The sequence below is a fragment of the Neophocaena asiaeorientalis genome, unplaced genomic scaffold (assembly GCF_003031525.2).
Source record: "Neophocaena asiaeorientalis asiaeorientalis breed wild unplaced genomic scaffold, Neophocaena_asiaeorientalis_V1.1 scaffold230, whole genome shotgun sequence".
Taxonomy (NCBI): Eukaryota; Metazoa; Chordata; class Mammalia; order Artiodactyla; family Phocoenidae; genus Neophocaena; species Neophocaena asiaeorientalis.
This window is the reverse complement of record NW_020175186.1, coordinates 4227426-4251115: the sequence shown is the minus strand read 5'-3', so window position 1 is coordinate 4251115 and position 23690 is coordinate 4227426. Positions and strand designations below refer to the sequence as shown.

Genomic DNA, 23690 nt, shown 5'->3' with positions numbered 1-23690 from the left:
ATTATACAGTAGAAACTAACACACCATTGTAAAGCAATTATACTCCAATAAAGATGTTAAAAAATATTTTTTAAATAAAGGAAAATGAAAAAAAAAAATGGAGCTCTGCACAGATGTGACCCTCAGGGCAAAGAGCCCTGGCATCAACAGTAACAAACACTCTCAAAGCTTCTTATGCACGTTAAAATTTGAAAACCTTTGCCAGAGATTAATAATAATAATAATAACTGAGTCTTTTAAAAGCAAATCTTATGTGTACACACAAGCATTCAGTTGTCTCCATTCCTCTTCCCCACAAACACATCGGATTACTTAAAGTCTCTCACCTTAAACACTGGGGAATTGCTGAATAAAAGTAGAAATATTGTCATTTCTAATTGTTTAGCTACCAGTTGTTATAGAACTCTGGGGGAGACCCAGCTCATTACTAAATTGTTCATTTAAATCCTAATAAAATGTATTAGGAGTAATGGATGATTATGGGCCAAGATACGATGCTTACATAATTGAGCTGCCCCGTTTGACAACCAATGCCTGGGGTAGAAGGAGTGTAAGGAAACAGTTGTCATGACCCTGAAGGTTAAGAAAGAAAATTAGCTCATAACGAATCTCTGGTTCAGGAGATAACCTACTGTTTTTTCCTTCCCTGCTATTAATATTTTCTCTGTTCTTCTTTGCCTTCTTTATATTTAGAGTTTAATTCACTCTCTTTGTGCATTTGTGTGTGTGTGTATATACACGCACACACACACACACACACACACACACACACACACACATATATATTTCCCTTTCTGGTCCAGGTAAGTATAATAAAGTGGCGTTTGATTGTTTTTATGCTGTCTTGACCTAGTTTCCAGGTCCTGGGTAGAGTCTGGTCAGTTCCCCTTCTGAAGCAACCAATTAAGTCTGCACCCTGACCACTTCCCTTATTGAGGTTTCATACTCTGAACCACAGCGCACTTACCCTAATCTCCATGGGGCCAGGAATCAGAAACAGGGAGAACCCTCCACCCCATAATGCCCTGGGGGGTCCACAGAAGATTTCAAATTAGCCAGTTCACAGGGACTAAAAATTAACCCGGAAGTTCGCCATACAGAGGCTGCCCCTACAGCTCCAGCTTGCTGTTACCCTGTCCCAGGATAAAAGTGCTTATGCGGCTCTGCCTGACAGCCTTCTTTCATTTGGAGCTGTAAGAAAGAGTTCTGGCTTTCATCTATCCAACTGTCAGTGTATTTTGATGTGTCCTGCCCTGAAAAGAAACCTTACGTTTTATAAAAACAGGAAGGAAGGAAGGGATGGAGAACTCTGTTTTTATCCTACTTCCCTTTCTTCACCTCATTCACACTCCTAGAATTCTCTCCTCTTGTATAATTTCTAGATTTTTTCTGCTCCCTTGTCCTTCTCTCTTAAAATGTTCCTTCCTTCTCACTATCTCCTCTCTATAGAAATACAATGATCATAATTTCCTGTGCTCATGAATTTCTGTAAGTTATCTCAAAAGACTTTATAAAAGTTGAAACTAAAAAAAAATGACTAAAAAATATTAAAACTTTAATAGAGTAAAAGTGAAAATGTCAGGTATAGAGTGTAAAAGCTTGGAAGTGCTATAACACACACACACAAAATAATAACAGACACCATAAGTGGGAGAGTAATAAGCAATACCTTCGCATGATATCCATTTTAACTTGAACTACCTTTGACTATTTCCACCATCAGCAATTTTCTCTAGCTCATACATCTTATGGCTTATGAATAAAGCGTGGAGGTGGTTTTCATTTGTTAATACTGCTTTACCACTTGGTTGTAGATTTGTCAAAGCGTAAAGTTTACTTCTCGATACTTTTTATTTAAGTTTTCTTAAATTCCAGTAACTCTTTATAGTTTACCTGGATTATACATTGTTCTTTTTTCCTCCAATATGTGAACACTCTTTTTACATTAAATTTCTCCTTTACACAATTCTTTTTTTTTTTTCCACATCAATCCTCTTTGTGTCATCAGATATTATTTTCAATGTTCTATGCCTTAGGCAGATCTTCCTAATTGCTGCCGGTGTCTGTCATATGCTGAATTAAGAATAACAGCAAGGGAGGTTACCCAATTCTCTTCATTAATGACATGTGTTGCTGCAACTCATAAGGAGATGATTAAAAGCTTCAGGTTTCAGAAAATAACAGCCAAGACCCCAAAAATCTAAGCCAAGAATCAGAAGAGACATCAGCAACTAGTATCTGCTATGGTTTTACAGTTTGTGGAAATTATAGGTGTGACGAAATAAAAAAGTTCCAATTTGTTTTGGAACATTTTTAGTTCCTTGTTCATGAATAACTTTAATCTGCAGTTTATTCAGATAATGATACATAAAGATATGTTTACTTTTTAGTAAATAAGAACATTTTTATGAAACAACAAGAATAAAGTATGATACAAGAAGCACAGGAAAGATATGCAACAGACATAATGTTTATTTAATATTTTTCCTCAGAATTTTAAAATAATTTATAACATCTCATATACTCAGTCTTAAATATTGCACTAATTTTGCTAATTAAATTTTAACACTTAGTCTTAAATATATAAGCTAGAGACATAGAAGGTAAAGAAATAAGGCTAGGCTCTGTACCAAGAAAGTATATGATTTATATCTTATGGTTTGGTTTAATTTCTTTGCTGAGCCAGCAGAGGAGACATTTATGAGGGCTGCCAGAACATACATTAATTTTTTTCACTGAGGCAGAGTTTACAAGTGGAACCAAATTACGTATGGGAATGATACAGAAGTTCTCACAAATAGAGACACTAATTTTTTCCAAAACAAATTGGTGATTTTCACAGTCTGGGGAGTTTATGATTTCAACAAAGTACAGTAATTTTTGGTTTGGTCTTGTTTTTCAATTTTGGAATTAAAGAGTGGATGGAGACTCTGACAATGCTTTTGGAATGCTTCTTGCTGTATCACAAACTTATCTCAGAGAGTTTCCTATATATATATATATTTTAACTCTTAGGAAATATTTATTAAGTACCTAAGCTGGGGACCATGGGAATACAAAGATGAATTAGAACGACTATTTCCTTTGAAGAATTTTTCATTGGTGAAGGAAAGAGACAAATGCAGAATTAGCTTAATGCAGAGTAAGTGTTAACTATAGATATTAACAATGTAGAGAAGAGAAAACAGAAGCAATGTCAGCCTGTCTCTGGAATCAGGGTAGGTGAGGTTGTGGGGTGAGCCCACCCACTTGGGTGACCCCAATATAAGGTAAGGGAGTTGAGCCTAGGCATGGAGGTGTGAAAGTGTACAGTCTTCAGGGAATGAGAGGCAGTCTGGAGAGGCTGGGGATTCAGGTGACAGAGGATAGTAGTGGGGATGAGGCCCTGATCAGAGTTTAGATGGTCTTGAATACCATATTAAGAAGTTTAGACTCTGAATAGCATAACTCAAGTTTCAAGTCAATTAATTTTCTAACAGATTTGGTTATTAATTCAGGGGTATACATCACACAACTTCACTTTTTCCTCTGGTGAAAATTTTCATTTTCTAACCACCAGAAATAGTTATATAGCTCTACATTAACCATAACTCTTTATGGTCTATATTTTAGTTTCATAATAAAGATTCAGGGATGCACTTCACATTAGGAAGGAATCTCCTTTATCAGAAAAAAATAGGTAAATTTTCTATTATTTATTAATTATTTCTCATCACTTGGACCTACAAGTTCTTACAGGTTATTTTACACTTATTTAGAAAGAAAACTATTTAAATAATTTCAACTAGAGGGGTTTAAAATATTATTGGACCATTAAGTGATAATGACCTCATAGTATTTGGCCAGGTTTTGAATTAAGCACCTTCACCCAGGTATCACCTAATGCTCCAGTTACTATTGCTGTGTACTAAACCACTCCAGATTTAGTGATGTAAAACAACCACCATGTAATTTTGCTAATGAACTCTATAGAAAATATCAGACAGAGCACTGCAGGGATGGCTCATCTCTGTCCCACAATGTCTGAGGATTCAGGTAGGAAAACTCAAACAGTTAAGGACTGGAATAATCTGTATGCTTTGTCAGTTTCATATCTGGGTTTGGATGACTGAAGGCTTCTCCTTGTGAACTGGCCTTCTCAAAGCATGATGACCAGATTCCTAAAGGGAGTGTTGTTAGAGCAATGTCCCGAGAGCAAGCAGTCTAAGAGAACCAGGTGGAAGATGCATGGCCTTTTAGGACCTAGCCTCAGGATTCACACAGCATCCCTTCTGTCATGTCAAAATGGCCACAAGTCCATCATTTCAATAGGAGGACTGTCAAATATTTCTGGGCCGTGTTTAAAACTGCCATACCTAGTATCTTAATCCTAACTCAGACTATTGGCTATTTGAAGATTTCTTCTCTCTTAGACTGGGTCTTGCTGATGCAGATTCCATTATATTCATTATTTTATCCCTAAGACATAATATGGCATATAGTATGGTTCAAAAAGTATTAGTTGGAAAAATAAACTATTTCCCAAATGCATCTTGCTTGCCTCATTTGTTTTGTCTTGCCAGTCCTGATAGGTAGAATATCCCTTTCATTCCTCTATGAATTCATATATATATATATATATATATATATATATATATATATACATATAATATTTGAATGAGAAAGAAGAACTCTCTAGTATCAATTGTATATAGCAGCTGTTCTAGGTGCCTGGCAAACATGATTTTATTGAGTCCTCATAACAACTTTATGGCAAATATTATTATCTCCTGTTTATGAATGAAGGAATAGACTCAAAAGTTTAAGTAACTTGCCTGAGGTAAACTTAAAAGCAACAGAAGTATTAAGCCCAGGTGTGTTTGATTCCAAAATTTTGCTGAGCTTAACAAACACTTGCTAAACACCAACCATGTATTCGTGGTTATGTTAGGAGCCAAAGGTACAAAAACTTAGCCCCTCCTTTTTAGGAGCTCAGAGTCTAATGAAAAGAAGTCTCACCATCAAAGAAAGTGCATAATTTTTTCCACTCCATCACCTTGCATCCCTCTATCCTGTAAGGTACTGTAGAAAGTACTGTGTACATTAAAAATACCATTAAGAGGCATTCATCCCAATTTTGTTCCTTTTTATGGCTGAGTATTATTCCATTGTATATATGTACACATCTTTTTTATCCATTCATCTGTCAATGGACATTTAGGTTGCTTCCATGTCTTGGATATTGTAAAGTGCTACAATGAACATTGTTCTGAATTATGGTTTTCTCAGGGTATATGCCCAGTAGTGGGACTGTTGGGTCATATGGTAGTTGTCAGTCATACAGAGTGAAGTAAGTCAGAAAGAGAAAACCAAATATCATATATTAACACATATATGTGGAATCTAGAAAAATGGTACAGATGAACCTATCTGCAGGGCAGGAATAGAGACGCAGATGTAGAGAAGGGACATGTGGACGTGGTGGGGGGGGCAAAGGGGGATGGGATGAATTGGGAGATTGGGATTGACATATATACACTACCATGTGTAAAACTGATATCTAGCGGGAACCTGCTGTATAGCGCAGGGAGCTCAGTTTGGTGCTCTATGGTGACCTAGATGGGTGGGATGTGGGGGGAGGGAGGTCCAAGAGGTAGGGGATATATGTATACATACAGCTGAACCTTCATTGTACAGCAGAAACTAATGCAACATTGTAAAGCAACTATACCCCAATAAAACAAACAAACAAAAACCAAACCAACAAACAAAAAAGAGACAGTCATCTCATTCAAAATGGTTAAGCTGGAGCTAAGATGCACAAAACCACTTGAAATGTAATTGGCCTGCATATTCTTGCCCTTTTTGTGGAGGAGGGACCCTGCACAACGAACCCAGACTACTGAATTCAATCCTTGCGGTAGTAATATGCCCAGCTTGGGGATGGATCCAGTTGGTTCATGTCATTAAACATTTGCATCATAAAAGGAACCTAACTTCTACTGAAATGCAGTAAATAGTAAATGACAAATTAACAATCCAACCACAAGTGTTAAAAGAATCTAGAAGTGAAACAGATTACTTTCAGCTGGAATTATCAGGAAAGGCTCATAAAAGAGGTAGGATTTGACTTGCATTTTGTAGCACAGAAGGATGTGTTTCATGTGAAGTAGAAGGGAAGACAATGATTCCAGGTACAAGAAACAGTAGGCACAGCATTTGAGAAAGGAAAGAACAAGACTGTTCTGGGCTAGAAATAAGACTAGTTTAGTAAAATTAGAGGTAAGGTGCATTTTTAAAGGAAACATCATAAAATAAAGCCTGCATATATTTGTGACTATTTTTGAGCTCCTATACTACACAAAATAATATTAGCTCCCTTTCACTGAGTGCTTTGTATTATGCAAAGCTGGTGAGTCTTATTCTGACCATATATAGAAACAAATGAGTGAGCAGAAGTGAAAAAAATAGAAAAACAAAGAAAAAAGGAAGGAAGATAGACAAAAGGAAGGAAGGAAGGGAGGGGGGAGGGAGAGAGGGAGGGAGGGGGGAAGGGAAATTTTAGAATTAGAAAGCAAACTTGGCAGTGTGCAAATACTACTTAACTAAGCCACTTACCATGGGTAGTGCATAAAGTAGGTTTTTGATTTCTGGATTATTATCTAAAAGAGATGCCATACAAAAACAATTTAGCAAAGTTAGTCAAATGTCTTATGACCCGTTTCCAAATACCCCACCTTTCACAAAATAGAATTTTCCTTTGGCAGTTTCGATTGCCTATGTCTTTTAATGCTGTGCTGACAGTCTTTCCAATGTTCTATCATCTGGGTATCTGATTAGTGTTCATACTTTATGTTCCTCAACCATCTACCTAATGAGATTACAAAATTCAAGAACACATAGATTTAAAGTTGAAAATACTTGGACTACTAGAAGTTGAGTGCTAGATTTAGTGTCCTTTAGGCTATAAAAAAGTAGAGAAAAATAGGGGAAATCTGGCAGCTGGTACGGGCAATAAAATGTCAATTGATCTTAAAGCACACTGTAGAGGTATTCAGTCATCCTGTTAAAATTAAATTAAGCTCCCCCCTTTTAATTAAAATCTGTAAATAAACTAAGTAAAATTATCACATAAGAGAGCTAGAGAAGAACATGATGTCCACTTTAATCACTTCTCATTTTGCAGATTTGCAGATATTAACTGATATTCTGGTTGGGCAGAGGATAAAACACCAAACTTTTTTCTCACTAATGAATACAATAGAATGAATACTGTTTTTAACAACCCAAAACACTAGGAACAGAAAACTTTATTTGATCTAGAAAAAGTTAAGAATGTTACCCTTTAAAAATTATAATTTTACTAACAAAATTTTTTACTATAAAGTTTGGCATTCTTGATTTGCTTAAATTATATTGTTGATTGCCATCCTTAACTTTATAATATTTCAATAATGTTATTTAGGAAAATATTTATCTGAACATTTTCTCAATACTTCCCATTACACAGTCAAATTTAATCTGCTACATATATATACATGTGTGTATATATATATATGTTTTTTTTTAATCTTGCCTTTAATATTATCGCTACCTTCCTCTTTCTACCCGACAATCCTCTCTGTAATTTTATCTTGTTCTGAACTCTTGGCATTTAGCATTTTCTAACATGCTGAATTGTCCATGGGATACTGAAATGTCTTCAAATGGATCCAGATTCTACCAATATCCTGATAACAGAGATATTGCTCAGTTGTATACAGTCCCTCCTCTATGTCCAGCATCAATAAAACAGATGAACGCAAAAATTATACCAACTAGGGGAAAGGTGAAGATACACCATATTCTAAGATAACCAGAAATAGGGGTTTTTACCCACTGGATCTGTTTAAGTAGCGATATGCAAACTTAGAAAATTACAACATTCATTAATCCACTCAAAAGAAAAAAGGGAAAAGAAATATTAACTACAGCACTTTTGCTTTAAACACCCCTCTTGACCCTTAAGTGGAATATTTCGCTCAAACCTGATGGAATATTCCCTTTAAAGCTTTCCTTTATGCTTAAAATTTGGTAACTAACTGATAAAAACATTACCAAAAGAATTTTTACATACCCATAAAATGTTCTGTGATATTATGAATTTTGTTTTAATCACTTATTTGGCTTATTTCAGCCAGTTTATTTTGAAATGTTAGGAATCTTTGGGGAAAATACTTGACATTAATGGTATTAACAGACTAGCCCAATCTAAGAATTTAGATTAGGTCTGGAAGTTATTAAAAACAAAAAAAGTTTCTTGATAATTTTTCCACTATATTTGTTACTCAGAGACTATTAATTAGGAAAATCAATTCATCTATTACTTTTTAAAGTGAAGTTTAAAATGAGTTTACATGTGCATATGCATGCCTATTTTTCTTTGCTTTCCATTTCCTTAGCTTTATTTTTTTATATATTAATTCTCTTAGGACATTTCTGGTTATATGTCTGGAAACTTCAGCCATCTAGAAAAAAAGAAGGTTGGGAAATAATGAAAAAAATGTGGTGAAAGAATTCACATAAAAGTTTTGGAGACTTGAAAATGGGAACAACAGACACAAAAAATTACTGAACTAGAAAAAAATAGGCCTTCCTGGCAGGTGCTTATATAGCAATATACTGATAACTGTGGGATAAAAATAAAGGCACCCAGACATTATTACAGAGTTCTCCTTCAAGAAATCAAACTTCTAATTCAAAGGTAAAGAGAGATTGTGATTCATATTTTTTCTTTCTGCTTTAGAATTAGAAAAAAATTACCAGTTGTAAAAGAAAAATGAAATCTTAAAAATAAATTTAGTTCAATTATTTACTTCAAGTATCTTCTTAGGAATTTCATCCCATTTACTTTTATGCAAATACAGACATATACACAGAGGAGGATGTATAATCTGTGTATTGATATATAATGTCAAAACTATATATTATATATTCAATTTATGTCAATATGAATCTCATCATTGTCCCTTATATATAGATTTTTTTTCAATAGGTGTCCAAGCAGTGGAAAAAATATAAAAATGACAAGTCAGAGGAGTTTCTTCCAGTGGGATTAATTCAAGTATTTAAGTAGTTTCTGAATATTAGCAATCCAAGAAGTATTAAGTTAAATGTTAAGATTCTGGGAATTGAATTAGAGATTATTTAAGGAAGGGGAGAAATTCTTGTTTAAATTCTTCCCTTTGAATAATTCAATCCATGTTTTTAATAATTCTCATGCAACCAAGATGTCTTCTGGAGTTACCATTAGTATTCACTAATTACTAATAAAATATTCTATTACCTAATTTGCTAATCCAGGGGATCCTGAAGAGTGTGAAGAAAAACAGTAATTTGGGATTAAAAAACAAATGCATAAGAGTTTCCACTGAGCCGTGATTTGCTCTGAGATTTTTTTCCCTCTTCCAATTACAGGCATTAGCTAAAATCAATACCAATCCACGTTCCATTCCAAAGGTAAAGAGACTGCACTCAATCACTTCAATGAGAATATGCACAGTAATTTTGATTCTTTTCTCCATTAAGATCTAATGATTCTTCTTCAGAAGGAATTTTCAAGTCTGAGCACCACTCACTCCCCACCACTTCTTAGTGTTTCCTCTGCTATTTCCTTAGTGAAACTCATTTTGTGCACCTGGACTATTGCAATATTTCTCTAGGGGACCTCCATCTCTAGCCATTTGTCTCAGCTGGCTACAACCAATTCTCCCCATTGCTTTATAATATATATGATCATGTCATTCTTGTGCTCCAAAACTGTCAATAGTATCTGAAAGCCAATTAAACACAGACCCTATTCCTTACTAAAGTATTCCAAGGTCTTCACAAGCTGGGTCTATCTACAAACACTCCTACCATTTTCCACACATGAGACGGGAGATTTTCAGAATTATAGATCTCACAGATTTATAATCTATCTTTTATCTAGCTATAGATATATGCATATATCTATATATGTGTACCCATAAACACATAGTTTCTAAAATAGGTGTCTAAGATAATTGCAAACTTAAAAATTTTTCCAAATTAAGAAAACACAAAATTGACATTTAACATCACCTTTACTTTACAAAAAAAAGAAAATACTTTTTCCCTTCACTTAAATTAACTACGTTTATGAAAGCACTTCACATTGTTATGTCATTTATTTTTCACATATCACTGTAATAATGATGACTTTGTCATAGATTGGCAGGAGTGTCTGGCAATGACAGGCATTTGGGAATCACTGCACTAGACTAGTCATCATTCCCTAAAAACATACTGATTGATAATATTATGACTCATAGACTTATATTAATTATGAGAATGGTTGAAAACTCAGACGACTGTGTCAGTTAAGGTCTTGGCAGGAAACCAGCACAGTCAGCAGGGATTTTGAAATAACAGGGATGTTTGCAGAAGCAAGGCCAGGGTTAAGGAAATCGACAAGGTATGTTAGGGCATCCAGGGATTAGCAACAGCAGGAAGGGCTGCAGAGAATAATAGGTGGTATCAGAGGCTCAGGGAGGCCTCATGGCATTTTAAAATGAAAGAACCAGAATCCTGATGCCTTAGCAGAGAGCAGAGGAAGAAAACCCTACATCCCTCTCCTCTTTCTGATTGCTAATGCCTCTCATTGGTCGATTCAGTGGCAAGTCAGAGGGCAAGGGAATAAGGCTGACAGAGTCAATAAGGATCAAGCCAGTCCTCTGCACAGAATAGGGAAAGAAAGGAGAAAATGCATGGGGTGACATGGGATGGACAAACGGAGAATAACTAACCAACTAATTTTCTTCCTGTCCTATTTGTAGAAATTTAAGGCAAGCTTAATTTGAATTGCAGTGCCCTTTATTTTGCCATTTTTCTTTAGCTAATTGTGTTAGAGTGCCTATGTTAGAGCAGTGCTTTCCAATTGTTTTTACGTTATGGCACTTGTCAGTCAATCAGAGGATTTGGGATGCATACAAACAATTCCGAATTTACAGTGGTTCTACTTAAGATTGTTTGACTTTACAGTGGTGCAAAAGTGATATGCATTCAGTAGATTCATACTTTGAATTTTGATCTTTTCATGGGCTAGAGATATGTGGTCTGATACTCTCTTATGACGCTGGGCAGCAGCAGCGAGTGACACCTCCCCGTCAGCCATGCAATCACGAGGGTCAACCACCAATACACTGACAACCACTCTGTACCCATACAACCACTCTGGGGTTTTCTTAGTATAGTACAATGTTCAAAAAATGTCATGAGGTAGTCAATGCTTTATTATAAAATAGGCTTTGTGTTATATGATTTGCTCAACTGGAGGCTAATGTAAGTGTTCTGAGCACATTTAAGGTAGGTGAGGCTAAGCCATAGTGTTTGGCAGATTAGGAGTATTAAATTCATTTTTGATGAACTTAAGATAGTTTTAGCTTATGATGGGTTTAATGGGACAACTCCATTGTAAGTTGAGGAAGATCTATAGGTAAAAGTCTTGGTGAAAAAAATATTTTTTTGCACTCTCTTTGTACTATGAATAGACATGATTCTACATATTAAATTTATATGAAACTTCTCAACAACAATTAAAACTGAATTTTTTAAATACGAAAATTAAGCTTGCTTTCGTAATTTTTTTTAGTATTGTTTTTTATGCTTGAAATGGTCAGTCACAATTCCTGATCAAGACCTTAACAAAGTTCTCTTCATATTCTTGAGTCACCATTGACTAGAAATATTGTTGATAAAATAGATAAAACCATTTTTATAGGCTTTTAAAATTTATAAGGAATGAGATTATATTTAAAGGAAAGCTTTTTTCTTTTCTTATGAAGGCAATATGTTAAACGTATACTATGATGATGAAAATGAATTTCAAGTCCAAAAAACAATTCAAATCAGGTGTTCCAAAGTTTTAATGAAGTTCTAATTTTCAGAGTACACATGCAAGGTCAGGGCAGTCCTTCTGCTGCTAACTTTGAGGCCACTTAAAGTCACATCCACTGCAAATGGAAAGGAGTATCTCAAATTTGTGAAAACAGAGATTTGGAGCCATCATCCAGATCTGTGCCCACAAGGAGATCTCATCCTCTAACCCTTCCTCCAACACTTTCTTCTGAACTCACTAGGGTTTGCCCTGTCCTTGTGGACATCTAGAACTCCTCCACTATGTTCTTGATGGGCTGCACTGTGCACTCACTCTAGACACTGAGTAGATGCCCAGGTGGCAGAGCATGTCCAAAGAAGGACTGAAGAATGGTTATCAGATCTCTCACTATGTCAGTAATGACTCCAGCCTCCCAGACTTCATTCATATGCCCCAAGGCCAAAGGAGATTAATATTTCAGACATACGATTGTAACCTTTACTACTGTACACTGATTGGGAAGCTCAAGACCCAGAAAAAACATTTGCTTAGTTATAGTCAGTTACCTTTATGAAAACAATTCCAAAGGGTAAAAATATCAACATTGTTGGGTTTTTTTTTTCTTATCAGGTATACAAATTTAATATTTTTGAGATTTGGTATGAGGTCCTACAATCTGATCAGGGACTAGTTATAATAACATAGGATGCAGGACAAGGCCATTTGTTCCTGGAAACTTAATTGTCAGATTACCCTATACCTGTCTAACATCCTCTGTCCATTATAATTCATTTGATGATTTCTCCCCTTCGTAAGGGAAATAAGTAAAACAAAGAAATTTTGATTTTGTAGAAGGAACTCCCAATAAGATCTATAGTCACCTCTAAGAAATATAGTTTGCATTGTCACAAAAAAATGGCAAATATATTTGCAAAGTTCCTATAAGAAATCTCTCTTCAAAAGTTGTGCCAGCTTGCTATTTATTGTTGCTACTACAGAACATAGAGAGACCTACTCTTACTCCAGTCTTGAATGAAGTAACAGAGTTAGGATCAGGTGTAATCATTGCCCATAGTATTTGCCCTCGGAGTGATTGTAAAAAAGTCAAAGCACTTTCCTTCCATGAAAAAGATTCTGGAATGAGACAAAAACCCTTCAGGTCCACCCTGCCTGAAGATGTAGAGTCCAGGTCTGCTTGTTCATATAGAAAAATATTATTTCAACAAGCAGAGGGCTGAAATAAGTGTGTCAATATAATATTGAAATAAGTGTGTGAATATAATATTGTTCAAAGTAAAATAAAGGGACATCAGAATACTTTGTTTTCATTGGTCTCCCAGTTCCATAGTGTCCTATAATTTCCAACTTAATGCATATCTTAAAATAACTAAAAAATTAGACCTAAGCTAGAGCATGGAATGAACTCGATTTTTCAAGTCTTAATACTCCATTGGAAAAGACTGCAATAAAAACGTCTCAGAACCAACAGTGAATATTGCAGCATCAAGCTGTATGTTTCTTTGCTAAAATTTTCTCTACCTCTGACCATAGGGTGTTGGTGGTTGCTCTTTTATATTAGGGAGGAGTACAATTTGGAGAAGACATGGGAAGATGTACACTTCGGAGGCTTATATAACATTAACAACAATAGCCAATGTTTACTGAGTGTTTATATGCACCACATACCACACAATGTTCTGAAGGGCTGGTATTAGTTGGGTGCATTTAGTTGAAAGCAATAGAAAATGAAACTTGCAAGAAAAAAAACTGGTAATATATAGGGTTATAATCTTAAACAGGGTTAGTTTGAGAGTTGTCTTAATACAATGTATTCCTTGTGACTATGAGATTCTATTGGCTCAGGGAAGAAGAGGGCTATGGTAGCTTTGGGCTTCATATAAATATACAACATCAAGAGGAAGAAACAATCTCTTAAACATGCTTGATACCCAGCTTGTATACAACTACATTGTCTAATATGACTATCTCTTCATATTGGTGAATGTGCATGATCTACCAACTCTGAAAAGTAATCATCTAGGCCTAACTGATTGGAATTGATTCATCTGGCCACTTCTGAACAAATGTGTCATTAGAAAATGCTGAAGATTGGTTCAAGATGGCGGAGTACAAGGACATGCTCTCACTCCCTCTTGCAAGAGCACTGGAATCACAACTAACTGCTGAACAATCATCAACAGAAAGACACTGGAACTCACCAAAAAAGATACCCAACAACCAAAGACAAAGGAGAATCCACAGGGAGATGGTAGGAGGGGTGCAATCACAATAAAATCAAATCCCATAACTGCTGGGTGGGTGACTCACAAACTGGAGAACACTGATACCACAGAAGTCCACCCACTAGAGTGAAGGTTCTGAGCCCCACGTCAGGCTTCCCAACCTGGTTCTGAGCCCCACGTCAGGCTTCTGAACGGGAGGAGGAATTCCTAGAGAATCAGACTTTGAAGGCTAGTGGGATTTGACTATAGGACGTTGACAGGACTGGGGGAAACAGACTCTTCACTCTTGGAGGGCACACACAAAGTAGTGTGTGCATCGGGACCCAGGGGAAGGAGCAGTGGCCCCATAGGAGATTGAACCAGACCTACTTGCTAGTGTTGGAGGGTCTCCGGCAGAGGCAGGGGGTGGATGTGTCTCACCATGAGGACAAAGACTGGCAGCAGAAATTCTTGGAAGTACTTCTTGGCATGAACTCTCCCAGAGTCTGCCATTAGTCCCACCAAAGAGCCTGGGTAGGCTCCAGTGTTGGGTCACCTCAGGCCAAACAACCAACAAGGAAAGAACCTAGCCACATCCATCAGCAGACAAGTGGATGAAAGTTTTACTGAGCTCTGCCCACCAGAGCAACAGCCAGCTCTACCCACCACCAGTCCCTCCCATCAGGAAACTTGTACAAGCCTCTTAGAGAGCCTCATCCACCAGAAGGCAGACAGCAGAAGCAAGAACAACAATCCTGCAGCCTGCAGTACAAAACCACATTCACAGATAGACTGGATGAAAAAGCAGAGGGCTATGTACCAGATTAAGGACCAAGATAACACCCCAGGAAAACAACTAAATGAAGTGGAGATAGGGAACCATCCAGAAAAAGAATTCATAATAATAATAGTGAAGATGATCCAGGACCTGGCAAAAAAGAATGGAGACAAAGATCAAGAAGATGCAAGAAATGTTTAACAAACACCTAGAAGAATCACAGAACAAACAAACAGAGATGAACAATGCAATAACTGAAATGAAAAATACACTAGAAGCAATCAATAGCAGAATAACTCAGGCAGAAGAACGGATAAGTGACCTGGAAGACAGAATGGTGGAATTCACTGGTGCAGAACAGAATAAAGAAAAAAGAATGAAAAGAAATGAAGACAGCCTAAGAGACATCTGGGAAAACATTAAATGGAAAAATATTCACATTATAGGGGACCCAGAAGGAGAAGAGAGAGAGAAAGGACCAGAGAAAATATTTGAAGAGATAACAGTCGAAAGCTTCCATCACATGGAAAAGGAAATAGCCACCCAAATTCAGGAAGTGCAGAGAGTCCCATACAGGATAAACCCAAGGAAAACATGCCGAGACACAGTATTCAAATTGGCAAAAATTAAAGACAAAGAAAAATTACTGAAAGCAGCAAGGGATAAACAACAAATAACATACAAGGGAACTCCCATAAGGTTAACAGCTGATTTCTCAGCAGAAACTCTACAAGCCAGAAGGGAGGGGCATGACATATTTAAAGTGATGAAAGGAAAAAACTGACAACCAAGATTACTCTACCCAGCAAGGAACACATTCAGATTCGATGGAGAAATCAAAAGCTTTACAGACAAGCAAAAGCTAAGAGAATTCAGCACCACAAAACCAGCTCTACGACAAATGCTAAAGGAACTTCTCTAAGTGGGAAGCACAAGAGAAGAAAAGGACCTACAAAAACAAACCCAAAACAATTAAGAAAATTGTCATAGGAACATACACATCGATAATTACCTTAAATGTGAATGGATTAAATGCTCCAACCAAAAGACACAGGCTCGCGGAATGGATACAAAAACAAGACCAATATATATGCTGTCTGAAGTGGTACTGATTCTATGAAGCCACCATCACCCTGATACCAAAACCAGACAAAGATACTACAGAAAAAGAAAATTACAGACCAATATCACTGAAGAATATATATGGATGCAAAAATCCTCAACAAAATACTAGCAAAAAGAAACCAACAACACATTAAAAGGATCATACATCATGATCAAGTGGGATTTATCCCAGGGATACAAGGATTCTTCAATATATGCAAATCAATCAACGTGATACACTATATTAACAAATTAAGGAGTAAAAACCATACAATCATCTCAATAGGTGCAGGTAAAGCTTCTTAGAAAATTCAACACCCATTTATGGTAAAAACTCTCCAGAAAGTGGGCATAGAGGGAACCTAACTCAACATAATAAAGGCCATATATGACAAACCCACAGCAAACATCATTCTCAATGGTGAAAAACTGAAAGCATTTCCTCTAAGATCAGGAACAAGACAAGCATGTCCACTCTCACCACTGCTATTCAACATAATTTTGGAAGTCCTAGCCAAAGCAATCAGAGAAGAAAAAGAAATAAAAGAATACAAATTGGAAAAGAAGAAGTAAAAGTGTCACTGCCTGCAGATGACATGATACTATACATAGAGAATCCTAAAAATGCCACCAGAAAACTACTAGAGCTAATCAATGGATTTGGTAAAGTAGCAGGATACAAAATTAATGCACAAAAATCTCTTGCATTCCTATACACTAATGATGAAAAATCTGAAAGAGAAATTATGGAAACACTCCCATTTACCATTGCAACCAAAAGAATAAAATACCTAGAAATAAACCTACCTAGGGAGACAAAAGACCTGTATGCAGAAAAGTATAAGATACTGATGAAAGAAATTAAAGATGACACCAACAGATGGAGAGATATACCATGTTCTTGGATTGGAAGAATCAATATTGTGAAAATGACTATACTACGCAAAGCAATCTACAGATTCAATGCAATCCCTATCAATTTACCAATGGCAATTTTTACAGAACTAGAACAAAAAAATCTTAAAATTTGTATGGAGACACAAAAGACCCCAAATAGCCAAAGCAGTCTTGAGGGAAAAAAACGGAGCTGGAGGAATCGGACTCCGTGACTTCAGACTATACTACAAAGCTACAGTAATCAAGACAATATGGTACTGGCACAAAAACAGAAATATAGATCAATGGAAAAGGATAGAAAGCCCACAGATAAACCAATGCACCTATGGTCAACTAATCTATGACAAAGGAGGCAAAGATATACAATGGAGAAAAGACAGTCTCTTCAATAAGTCGCGCTAGGAAAACTGGATACCTCCATGTAAAAGAATGAAATTAGAACATTTCCTAACACCATACACAAAAATAAATTCTAAATGGATTAGAGACCTAAATGTAATACTAGACACTATAAAACTCTTAGAGGAAAACATAGGAAGAATACTCTTTGACATAAATCACAGCAAGATCTTTTTTGATCCACCTCCTAGACATGGAAATAAAAACAAAAATAAACAAATGGGGCTTAATGAAACTTAAAATGTTTTGCAAAGCAAAGGAAACTACAAACAAGACAAAAAGACAATGTCAGAATGGGAGAAAATATTTGCAAATGAATCAACGGACAAACGATTAATCTCCAAAATATATAAACAGCTCGTGCATCTCAATATTAAAAAAACAAACAACCCAATCCAAAAATGGGCAGAAGACCTAAATAGACATTTCTCCAAAGAAGACATACAGATGGCCAAGAAGCACATGAAAAGCTGCTCAACGTCACTAATTATTAGAGAAATGCAAATTAAAACTACAATGACGTGTCACCTCACACCAGTTAGAATGGGCATCATCAGAAAATCTACAAATAACAAATATTGGAGAGGGTGTGGAGAAAAGGGAACCCTCTTGCACTGTTGGTGGGAATGTAAATTGATACAGCCACTATGGAGAACAGTATGGAAGTTCCTTAAAAAACTAAAAATAGAACTACCATATGACCCAGCAACCCCACCACTGGGCATATACCCAGAGAAAACCATAATTCAAAAAGACACATGCACCCCAATGTTCATTGCAGCACTATTTACAATAGCCAGGTCATGGAAGCAACCTAAATGTCCATCAACAGACAAATGGATAAAGCAGATGTGGTATATATATACAATGGAATATTACTCAGCCATAAAAAGGAATGAAATTAGGTCATTTGTAGAGACGTGGATGGATCTAGAGACTGTCATACAGAGTGAAGTAAGTCAGAAAGAGAAAAAGAAATATTGTATATTAATGCATATATGTGAAACCTAGAAAAATGGTACAGATGAACCAGTTTTTATGGCAGAAGTTGAGACACAGATGTAGAGCACAAACTTATGGACACCAAGGGAGGAAAGCAGCGGCAGGGGGGGCGGGGGGTTGGTAGGATGAATTGGGAGATTGGGATTGACATATATACACTAATATGTATAAAAGGGATAACTAATAAGAACCTGCTGTATAAAAAAATAAAATAAAATTCAAAAAAAAATTTAAAAATAAAGGACAAAAAAATAAAATAAAATAAATAAGCATCCAAGATATATTTTATAGCACAGGGAATTTTAGTCATTATCTTGTAATAATATTTAATGAAGTATAAACTATAAAAATAGCTGAATCACTATGCTGAAACTAATATAATATTGTAAATCAAGTATACTTAAATAAAAACAAAAACATTATTGAGACAACTGTATAAGTTTGAACGGGGTCTGATGATTAAATTATAATAATACATTGATGTTAATTTCCTGACACTGATGGTTATATTTAGCTATGTAGGAAAATTTTCATATTTATAATAAACACAGTATTCAGGGTAATGTTTTATTATGTCACTGGCAACTACTTCTCAATGTTTCAGAAAAATAAAAGTTCTACATTGTCTCTGAAAAAAAAAAAAAAGAAAATGCTATACATCGATAGGCTTAAGGCTGGGTTCCTAAGTTAATTACTGAATTAAGAGAGGGGTGGATTAACATGATTGGCTCAAATTGGCCTACCCCTTGAGCTGAGCTGGAGTCAGTACTCCAAATTGCATCTTTATTATGCAAAGAGGGTGGGGGTAATAATAGAATGAATATTAAAAGACAGCCAAAATACCAAGGATGGCATTTCACATTTATTATTTCATTTAATCCTCACCAGAACCCTATGAGGTAAACTTTTTGTGAATGTCTCTTTTTCTGATGCTTAGTTGTTTATGATGCTTAACCCTCATGGTTTGATTGATGTATTTTAATGAAATCTCCCGAAATCTGGCCTTTCAGTCTCTGTCCTAATTTACTGTATCCCAGAAATTTAGGAATCATAATGAAGATATGGGAGATTCGTACTAGCATTTGTATCACACACTATACAGGTTAACATCCTTATGTTATTTTTCTCACTTGCATTTTCCTGTATTTCATGATAGTTTAAGGCCTAACTGAAGTATCAGTTCTTTGTAAAGCCTTCCTTGAACTCTCCTGTCAATTTATATCTGGTCTCTCATAGCATCATTCTTAGAATTTTTTAAACACATAAAATCTGAATTGCATTATAGTTCAGTGTTTTTGTGCCCCTTCCACCCCTGCCTCAAGAATGTAGGTTTCTTGAAGCAAAGGACCTTGTCATAATCATTTTTTCAATCCCTAATACTTTACATGTAGTAGAAGCTTAATAAATGATCATTGAATTTTGTTGATTAAATGGAACACTGAGGAGAAGCTCCAAACCCTAGGCTTTTCTTTCTTCTAAAGGGGAAAATTTCACAGACATTGTGTTCATTTAATGAAAATAAGCGAATGTGAAATATGCATAAATTTACATATTATAATGCCCAAGCAGGGATTTTAGCTAAAATTTTTTTTTTTTAGCTAAAATTTTTAAAAAGTGGAATGATCTGAAACTAATCTGCACAATTCCTGCCATAAGGTCTCACTCCCATCCCGACCTGAAGGCAGATTTTTTGGACTTTTTCACCTCCTTGAACGGATTGGGCTCTCTCAACTCAGGTACCTGTAAATTAACTGTTCCCCTGACCTTGAAAACGTTTTTCAACATTCATCTTTGGGCTTTCAGGAGAAAGTCAGTTTCTTACAGAGGGAGGCCTTCCCCATCACCTAAGTCTTGGAGATCCACCTTCGTTATACCCTCCTATCACATTTGAGGTTATTTGTTTAATTTTGCTCTTAAATGCTAGGAAATGAACTTCTCCACCAGGACAAGGACAACATCTATTTATTTACAAATAAATCCCTAGTATCTTACACTATGTGACATAATAAGTGCTCAATTTAAGAATAAATTGGTGAAGCCTGTGCATTTGCTAAAAGTAGACTGCACATTTGGCTCAAAGTTTCTAGTATCCAACACAAAGATAAAATCAAGTAACCACTACAGACCAACTGAGAGTTTAGGCTAAGTGATAAATATCAGATCCTAAAACTGAATTAACAGCATGAACACCACTGCTTTATTCATTTTTTTTAAAAAGTTAATAAATGAAAAATGACTCTTCCTGTTAAATTTCTCTTCTCCTTTTTGTTAAAGCAAAACAAAACAAAACACCAGTTCCGACTACTCATTAGAATACTTTTGCTTGGTGTCTTTAAGACTGGAAACAAACTCAGCTCCAATGACTTATTGTGTCAACTTCAGTAGACTAGAAATTGTTGTAGGTTTCTGAACAAAACCCCTACAGGTTGGCAGATAAACATCTGTAGAACACATAAATTTGTGAATAATCCAGATAACATTCCAGAAGTGGATTCTTCTTCCCCCTCCCCCTTCCCACAATCTTTAGACAAGCATTTGTTTTTGTTATATGCTGTTAAATGCCACTTAGTTCAATTAGTTGTTTGTGTGAAATAAGAGTCAATTAAGTTATTCTGCCTTGAGAATTACAAAAACAAAACAAAAAAAACAATAAACTTTGAAATAAAATTTAAGTTCCTTTACTATTTTAATAAAGTATTAATCTTTAAGTTTCAGGATTCAAGTTCTAATAATGAAAGGATAAGGTCAAGGCCCAGACTTTACCATAGTGTCTGGTATTAATTAATTGGAGGTCAGTACCTTTCTACTAAACTGAATTGAACCAAAATTTGTATTTAATTACATTTTCTTATATGTAACAGCCCGTGTCTGGCTTTCCCCAATTATGATAAACCTTAACACAGATTCACTCACGCAAAACTCAGGAAACTTCTACTAGAGATGCTTATAAAGCGAAAGGAAGCACGGAGACCTCCGTAACTAACAGCATCTCCCACGTGGCTCCGGGAATTCTCTAATCCTAGCCCTCCTTTTATTCTCCCTCCCGTATGAGCCTCCTCAATATCTACGGCAAAAGTAAAACCAAGAGCACTTTCCAGGGGCTTACATTTCTCGGAGTGCAGGTACCCGGATTAAAGCCGCTGTCAGATTGACAGGGATTTTACCCAATAGCATTGCAGAGAGGCGTATCGTTTCATCAACACGCCAATCAAGCACGCAGAGAGTAGCCGGCTCCAAGGTGAAGGCGGAAGTAAGGCCCTAGCGCGCTCCATGGAACCGGTCTTGCAGCACCTGGAGCGCTTCTCTGAGGTTCTGGCTGTCTCCCGCACGACCCACGTCAGCACCTGGGACCCCGTGACCGTGCGCAGGGCCCTACAGTGGGCTCGCTACGTGCGCCACATCCACAAGCGCTTTGGCCGCCATGCCTGCATTAGCAAGGCGCTGGAGCGGCGACTGCAAAACCAGTGGAAGCAGCAGGGCGACTCTGGGCCTGCTCCAGCCCCGGGGTTGGCGAACTTCCAGGCCTTGGGGCTCTGCGACCAGCTGCTGTCCCTGCGACTGCTGGCGAACCCGGCCCTCGGGGATGCCTCCTTTCACTACCTGCTGCAGCAGCTCTTTCCCGGCCCTGGCGTCCCGGACGCCGAGGAGGAGTCGCTCCAAGGCAGCCTGGCCCGCCTCGCCCGCCGCCGGGCCGCTATTCACATGCTGCGCTTCAATGCCTATGGAGAGAACCCGGTCCTTCAGGAGGACTCACTGATGAAGACCCAGGCGGAGCTGCTGCTGAGGCGTCTGCAGGAGGTGGGGGAGGCCGAGGCAGGGGGCCCTGGTAGGCTTCTCAGCAGCCTGTGGGAGCGCTCGCCCCAGAACAATTTCCTGAAGGTGGTAGCGGCCGCGCTGTTGCTGCCGCCGTCGTCTCCCCGGCACCAAGAAGAGGAATTGAAACTAGGCAGCCCCAAAACTCCGGGAGAGGAGGGTCAAGAGCTGCTTCGCTGGCTTCTGGGGAAATCGGATGTCATGGTTGCTTTTTGCCGCAGCCTCCCAGCCGGGCTTTTAACTTTGGTGGCGGGGCGCCATCCAGAGCTCTCCCGGGTCTACCTGGGCCTGCTAACAGACTGGGGTCGACAGCTGCACTACAGCCTTCAGAAAGGCCTTTGGATTGGAACTGAGTCCCAGGATGTGCCCTGGGAGGAGTTGTTCAGCAGGTTTCAAAGCCTCTGTCAGGCCCCTCCACCTCTGAAAGATGAAGTTTTTACTGCTCTGAAGTCCTGTAAGGCTCAAGATGGAGATTTCGAAGTCCCTGGTCTTAGCATCTGGACAGACCTGTTGCTGTCTCTTGGGAGTAGTGCGTGATATTGCATTTGGGCAGAGACAAGTTCTCAGCCCAGGCCCCAATTCTCTATGGGCAACGTTCTGTAACTGTGCAAATATACGGTTTACAAAATTAAAATCCCAGTGTCCTCGCCAAATGTCCTGTACTTTCATGTGTCCAAAATATTATTGTAGGTCCTAGTATATAATAGGTGTAATTGTAACTTAATTACAGATATGTAAGTAACTGGCTTGTAGTGCCATGGATTTTCTGTTTAGAGGAGGTAACATTGGAAGTATCCTACCTAAAGCCATAGAAGGCGCATTTCTAATAATGTTGAAAAGATATGTGCTTGTCAAAGAAAATGCAGCTTTAAAGTGACAAACAATACACCTTTTTTAATATTATTAATGCCTTACTTTTGCAGGTTTTTCTTGGGTTTTTTTTAAATCCCCAGAAGTGATTTCTCTAACCAACAACATGTGCTGTCAGAAATGGTTTGGAAAGCCAACTGGCCTAGTTGGACTTTAAACCCTGGACTTTGGCCTTGTTAACCTAACATTCTAACCAATTAACCAGCGTCAACATGTATTAAAATTGTGTTATTCAGAAATTTTGTTTCTCATTTCTGTGCATTGAAAGATCATACAGTAATTTAAAGCATTGACTTAAAAATTTTACAGCATGGTAAATACAAATATATGCCTTTGGATATTAATTTAACATTTGATGGTAAAAGAAAACAAACTTCTGCATTAGTGCTGCTTCTGCCGTTGACTAGGTTAATAAATCACAACCTTGGTGTTTCAGTTGCCTCATGTTGAATGAAGTGTTGAGACTAAAATAGTCAAATTCTCCCACTTTGTCCTTGTTGGCTGCCCTATGGGGACAGTTTAGAATATTTGTTTAGTGTGTGTAGGAACCTCATTTTGTGAGTTTACCCAGATGCTCCACTACCAGCAGAGTGATTGCCAATCACCAAACTTAAGAATGATTTATTCATTTTTATTAGGGGGAATATAACTTTCTGTTCATCAAGATTTTTTTTTCCATAACCAAGTTAGTTGGTTGCAAGATTCTTCTAATTCCAGAAATGGAATTAGAGCAAAAGGAGTTGCATAATCT

At 37.1% G+C, this 23690-nt stretch overlaps 2 protein-coding genes across 6 annotated transcripts in view; one reads left to right on the top strand and one right to left on the bottom strand.

Annotated features, from left to right (window-relative positions):
* Positions 1-21393, bottom strand: part of GAS2 (growth arrest specific 2) — a 155029-nt gene extending 133636 nt beyond the window's left edge. For 4 of the 5 annotated variants that reach the window (XM_024764575.1, XM_024764582.1, XM_024764581.1 and 1 more), the window contains exons 1-2: positions 21363-21393; positions 6598-6641 (exon numbers count right to left, since the gene is read on the bottom strand). The gene's annotated coding sequence lies outside the window, so the exon portion shown is untranslated. Of the gene's footprint in view, positions 1-6597; positions 6642-21362 lie in introns of those variants that run through there. The other variant, XM_024764578.1, reaches the window with a different exon arrangement.
* Positions 21394-21512: 119 nt separating this feature from the next.
* FANCF (FA complementation group F) lies at positions 21513-23374 on the top strand. The gene has a single exon (XM_024764737.1). The coding sequence runs from the start codon at positions 21527-21529 to the stop codon at positions 22604-22606; it is 1080 nt and encodes a 359-aa protein (XP_024620505.1). The 5' UTR covers positions 21513-21526; the 3' UTR covers positions 22607-23374.
* Positions 23375-23690: the final 316 nt, after the last annotated feature.

What these genes read in the sequence shown, in the direction of transcription:
- FANCF (XM_024764737.1), top strand. Translation starts at nt 21,527, where the DNA reads ATGGAACCGGTCTTGCAGCACCTGGAGCGCTTCTCTGAGGTTCTGGCT.